The sequence below is a fragment of the Ciconia boyciana genome, chromosome 9 (genome assembly GCF_034638445.1).
Source record: "Ciconia boyciana chromosome 9, ASM3463844v1, whole genome shotgun sequence".
Lineage (NCBI taxonomy): Eukaryota > Metazoa > Chordata > Aves > Ciconiiformes > Ciconiidae > Ciconia > Ciconia boyciana.
In genome coordinates, this window is record NC_132942.1 from 2080704 (window position 1) to 2086703 (window position 6000).

At 56.5% G+C, this 6000-nt stretch overlaps 1 protein-coding gene across 1 annotated transcript; it reads right to left on the minus strand.

Annotated features, from left to right (window-relative positions):
- Positions 1 to 1244: 1244 nt before the first annotated feature.
- On the minus strand, positions 1245 to 3596 carry LOC140656835 (interleukin-4-like). The gene is made up of 4 exons (XM_072873017.1): positions 3462 to 3596; positions 3156 to 3203; positions 1535 to 1666; positions 1245 to 1337 (listed from the first exon to the last, which is right to left on the minus strand). Exons 1-4 carry the CDS (start codon positions 3594 to 3596, stop codon positions 1245 to 1247), a joined length of 408 nt encoding a protein of 135 aa, XP_072729118.1.
- Positions 3597 to 6000: the final 2404 nt, after the last annotated feature.

The window sequence follows — 6000 nt, forward strand, 5'->3', positions numbered from 1 at the left end:
GTATTGTGACTCAGTTGATGCACGAACCAAACCCTGCACAGTCCTGGGACTTTCCAAAGTGCTCTCCCACGCTGTGCCAAAGTTGCAAAATGGTAGACACCTAAATACCTGCAAGACTCGGGTCCCTTGTTGCTAGAGAGACTTTAACCACCACCCAGGTCTGCTGCAGGCTGGAGTCATCCCTTTGACAGTGCAGTTTTGCTCCCTGTTGCTATTTCTGTCACTGCTGTTGCTGCTGGAGCCTCTTTACTCCTGTGCCACAAAGGGCTATGCCATATATAACTGGCATATATATATATAAATATATGGTTATAATATAAATACAGGCTATAAATAGACTGTGAGGTAAGAACTAAGGGCCTGCTGAGTTACAGACCTGGCATCTCCCTTTGCAGCTCTAGCACACTTCTGAGTTTACAGCTTTTAGAAGCAGGCCCTGTATGTGGCCTGTCCTCCAACGGGGCTTCTCTGGGGCTTTTTCCCTCTGCTTAGACCTGCTTTCCTCGTGTCAGTACAAGCCTTAACCCCATAGCAGGACAAATACTTTGTTTTGGCAACTCTTGCCAGCACCACCCTTGTGCCAGGGGGCTCTGGACTCTGTTCACTGTAGCCCCGTGTATTTCTTGCCACTTTTATGGCAAAGTAACAAAAATGCCTTCTGACTTCATGGTTTTGAGCCCCCTTATTCCTAAAGCCCCAGTTCCATCTAGAAACCTGTCGCTGCTCAGCTCCCTGGAGTCAGCGCTGCCCCTCTGTGCCCTGCTTTCCAACCCAGTCACAAACTTGCCCCTTTCCGACAACGTGGATAGAAAATACCCATCCTTCCTTCCCTGCTCTGCCGTTTCCCCCTGTTGCCATCAGCCTGGTTCCCGTTGCTTCTGGACTGGCCTCGGTGCTCTGTCCCATGGCTTCCTCTTGGGCCCCTCGGCATTTCAGCTGGGGTGGTGGGAGAGGGCTGAGCACGTCTCCCCGGGAGCTGGGGGCTCCTCGGCGCATAGGTGCTGCCCGCCGGGTCCTGCAGCCCGGTGCCCCATGCTCCAGCTGGCACCTTCGAGCTCTCAAACCCCCTCCTGCGCTCTCCAGTTTCTGGCCGAGAAACATTTTATGCAATACCAGCAAAGTTAGTCCAAAAATACATTTATTTAAAGAATTATTATAAATAATGTTTGCAAAATACAGTGTCATTATAGTTTAAAAAGAAAACAACAAACAAAAAAACAAACTGTGTTTTTTCACTTCAAACTCTACTCTTTTACTAATTGTTGGAGGACTCTGCGTAAGTCCACTAGAAAATCATTCAGTGAAGTAGTGTTGCCTGCTGCCACGGGGCACGGTGCCTGTAAGAGAAAAAAATGGCCATTAGGATGCTTGCTGGGGGAGGGATCGGCTTCTCCAGCCCGGTCTGGGCTGCTAGCGGTGGTGCGGGAGAGGACTGGGTGAAAGCAAACACGGGGACCGAGGGAGAAGCTGGACGTGCAGAAAGCTTGAGGGCTGTACGGCGCCGGCGGGCAGCGAGGGGAGAGCCTTGCCTTACCTTGTGGACTGCGCTCTTCCTTCGGACGAGTTGGAGCAAGTTGAGGTAAATGCCCTCCAGCTGCCTGTGGCAGCTCCGGCCCTCCCAAGCGACTGTGGTGGCTTTGCATAAGATCTCCATATCGTCGTCTTTCTGGGAAAAGACGCACGTGGCTTTTTTAGAAACCCTTTTGTTAAGGGTTCCGGCCTCCCGGCTTCGTTAGCAGTAGATTAAAACAGCGCAAGTAATACAGTTCCGTTCTAAATGGCAGGTACAAAGTACAGCTCGAGATGTCCAAGCCTCCCCTGGAGCTTCCCAGCCGTGCGGGTGCGCACACGGGGCTGTTCCCGTCCCCAGCGAGGAGGGTGCCGTCGGCCGCTGGTGCGAAGTCGTGGCAGAGTTTGGCGCAGCAGCGAGCACCCACGTGCTTAGAGCATCGTGCTCCCGGCGTGGGTGCGAACGTGGGACCCGGGGGTGGGACCCTGTGCTCGGGGAGCTGCTCCCTGTGGGGTCCCGCGGGAATGAAGCCGGAGGGAATATGGGAGGCTCTATGGGAATAACAAAAGCCCTTGGGAAGAGGTTGCCTCCGTCAGGTGCTTTGAGTGGTAAAGCCCCGTAGCACTGACACGTGGAAGACGTGGAGCTAATAAGCGAAGTGCTGGCGGTAATAAGAAAACTATTCAGTTGTCTTCCCTGGGGACATTCCCGAGGCCACCTCGCTGCAGGAGCGTGGGGAGGTCGCCGAGAGCTCTGCCCGCTCCCAGTTCCTCAGCTTTCACCCAAATGGCCCCACCAAATAAGCGACCGGCCCGTCCCCGTGAGCGCGGCCAGCTCTGCGGGTGTTGGGTCCTGCGGCATCCCGGGCGTCTCTTCTCGCTCCCAGGGCCGGTCCCTGTGGCAGGAGGGGTGCGGGGGCCCCTCCGAGGGGGTGCTCGGTCCCCCAAGGGAGGCTGCTGCACCCCTCGCCTGCCGCCTGCCCGTGCAGCGTGAGGTGAGGGCATCGGCTTTCTGTGAAAACAGGAACTCTGGTGCCGGAGAGCTTGGCTTAGGCAGCAATTTTCAGATCAGAAATAGGCTTTATTATCTGCTATTAAATCTTCTGCTAACTGAAGAGCCTTCCCCCAGATAAGGGGCTAAAGAGGGATAGTATGTCTAACCAGAGCTCGAGATGCTGCGCGATAGGCATGTGTGGGTGTCTGTGAGACGGTGACACACCGCTCCAAGGCAAAGGAAGAAGTTCCTCTCTTCCTTTCTGAAAAGCTTGAAAAACCCTGTATGCTGCTAAAACACATGGTGCCATTCCTGCCTGCCCCTCGGGCCTCCCTCTCGCCTGCGGGGTGGCCGGGAGCAGCCGATGCTGCTTTGGCTGGAGGTGGAGATGGGCGCGGGAAGGTGAGGGCACCCGTGCTGGGCACCGGGAGCGGCGAGGACCAGCCTGGCAGCCCAGCATCGCTGCTCGGGGCTCGCGATGGGCTCCTTGCTTCCGTGCAGTGCCGCACCGGTACGGGCAGGACTCCCGGGGCTTCACGTCTGCCTCCTGGCTGCCCCGTGCTCTCCTCCGGCCCCCAGCAGCCTCTCCCAGTACCCATGGTGGCCGTATGATTGTTTTCGAAGAAGGATGAGTTAATTTTTTCTCTCTTACCTTATCTCCTGCAAAAATACTTGTCACGTTCATCTTGTCACAGGAAACCTTTATCAAGACACAAAGGAGAGGAGCAATCAGAGAAACGGCTAACATGGATCCATCCTGACACGTGCGCACACGGACGCACACCCGTCCGTCTGTCCGCCCGCTCTCGGCCCCGGGAGCGCTGTGAACCATGCGCTCTGCCTCGGCGCTGCACGCTCAGCACCTTTCTTTGACTCAGCATCGCTCTTGCTGAGCCCGGCGAAACAATCTGTCCCTCCCATCAGCGGGTAAAGGCTGAGCCGTGCGAACGAGCCCTACCTTCGTCTCCAGGAGCTCGCTCAGCAGCCTGATGCTCTCCTTCAGAAGGTTGGAGGTCTGCAGCAGAGCGGCCTTGTGGCCCTGCCAGGCTGACAGCGCCAGGAAGACGAGCAGGACTGGGACCGGGATGCTCATGGCCTGCTTGGGCTGAACCCCTCAGCTCGCAGTTTCTGGATATTTTGGTGATCTTTACCTGTGTGTGCTTTTCTGGAAGAAACATCTCAATTTATGGCTGTAAAATTGCTGAACCTGTAGGAAAAACTTATTTTTCCCTTATCTGCACTTTCCAAAGTTGCTCCTATCCAATTAGGACAACAGGTCTTTTTTGTAGAAGTCAAGATTTTCTTCTGATCTTGCATTACGTTTCAACGTAGGAAATTTCCACCGTAAGATAACAGTGGTAGGAGTCAGGTCACATACAAAAGAAAAGTATGTAAACTGCCTGGCTTGGGGATTCTTCATTTCTCCGTATCCTAAGACTTCCTCTACACCAGGAGGTGGAAGTGGCCAAACCGGGGAGACCACGGATCTGACCGCGCTCAAATAAGGGAGCTTTGCTTTTTTTTCTCTAACGATCCTGCGAGCTCTTCCATCTCGCGTTTCATTTGAATATCTCCAAATCATGCAAAGCATCCTTCATCTGCATACCATTTTCTGTCTACGGTTATCTTAACCTGTGCCCGGGGAGAAACAGAAAGCGCGGCAGAGCCCTGCCTGGGGCCCGCGGGGACAAAAACCTCCGGGGTAGGAGCGGGGCATCGCCGCCTCCCGGGGCCGGGGGGTTTATGGAGAGCTGGGGGCTCTCCTGGCCAAACGGGACCCCCGAAACAGCGTGATCCTGCCTGTGGCACCCTGCGGGGACGTGGGCGAGGGACGGGGGCCGGTGGTCCCGTGGCAGCCGTGCCCAGGAGCGCCGGCGCTCGCGTGGGAAAACGGGGTTTTGCGACTCCAGTCCAGCACCCGGCGTCTCGGCGAGCTGGAGGCTGCCCCGGCCCGTCCTGCCCTGCTCGGGCAAAAGCCTGCGCGAGGTTCAGGCGATGGGCTCTGCCGGCATCACCGACCGGCGCTGCCGCAGGAAATCACGCTGAGAAATTAGCTGAGCTGGGAAACTTTGGAGTTTTGTAATAACTAATAGGTATTTTTCTAACTCAAATAGCAACTTGCCATCAGATGCTTGATAAGAGTTGCGATTTATCCAGGAGCAGCCAGACTGAGAGTAATTTTGTTTGTCTAATTATGAAATGCCCCAGATGAAGTTAGTGCCACTGACTCAGAAAGACCTTTGCGAGGGATTTGCAGCGGAGCGCTGCGCCGTTTCCTACCTGCACCGCTCTCGATGGAGAGCAGATAAGCGAGCGGGACCGTGCCGTGCTGGCAGCGGCCTCTGCGGATGGCGGCTGTGGGGCCGGGCTCCTCGCCGGGATGCCCGAAGCCACCCCACTGGTCTGGGACGGGGGGTGGTGGCAGGCTCCCTGCCTAAAAGTGATGCTGGAGAAGGGGATGGAGGTGGTGGTTCCATCCTGCAGCCACAGTGGTTTCCCCAGTGATCACGGTGGAAAGCTCTAAAACTGGAATAAATGAACAGAAAACGCTAAATTAACAGAAAAATGTAACCTTTGAACTACTCGGGCTAAATCATGGTGGAAAACTGCATCACTGTGCGATGGGAAAGTCACCAGTGAAGGAAAAAATTCCCACGTCCTTTCCCGAGGGTGGGATGCGGCCGATGGCAGTGACGGCCCCATCGCTCGCTGGAGGGACGGCTCGGCCCCGGCACGGTCCCCGTCTCTGCCCATGCTGGGCGGGAGGGTCATCTCCAGAGCCCCGGCAGCACCTTCGTCTCGGCGATCTTCACGGGATGAACCTGCTGCCGCTTTCCCTACCGAAGGCAGGTGCTGGGTTCAGAAACGTGTCCGCAATTTTTCTCCACTTCCATTCTCCCCCTTGTGCTCTGTGGTTTGAAGCATCGCCCCATCCCACGGGGATCCTGCCTGGGCTCCCAGCGCCGGCATCCCCGCAGCCACCGAGCCCAGGGCTCCGCCGAAAGCCACAGCCACCGGCTCTTTCTTGGGGCCAAACCGGAGCGATTCCGGGACAGCCGCTGAGAAAGGGCCACGAGGGTTTGCCTGGGCGTAACGTGCTGCCCAGGGTACATTTCAGCTGGCGGTGGCAGGGACGTTCTGCTGTTTTCGTGCATTTCTGTTGCCTGCCGTGTCTGGTGCAGGTGCTACTCGTGCTGTGGTTTATCCAGAGCAAATCCAAAGGCTGCAGTTAATGCCCCAGCGCATGCATTGACAGCAATTGCCTGCATTTATAACAATTCCCAACAGCCGGTTTGCCTATTTATTTCCTACTCGTGTACCTGCCACTGCCAGAACCCAAGCGGGCGCTCGCCCGTGAGCCGGCCCCGGCCCTTCCCTCGCCCATCGGCCCGGGTGCCTTCCCCTGCGTGCAGCACCGCTTTGCCGCCCGCTGGCTCCCATTTCAGCCCTGCTGCTCCCCAGACCGCGCTCTGCACCCCGACGTGCTCCCCTTCATC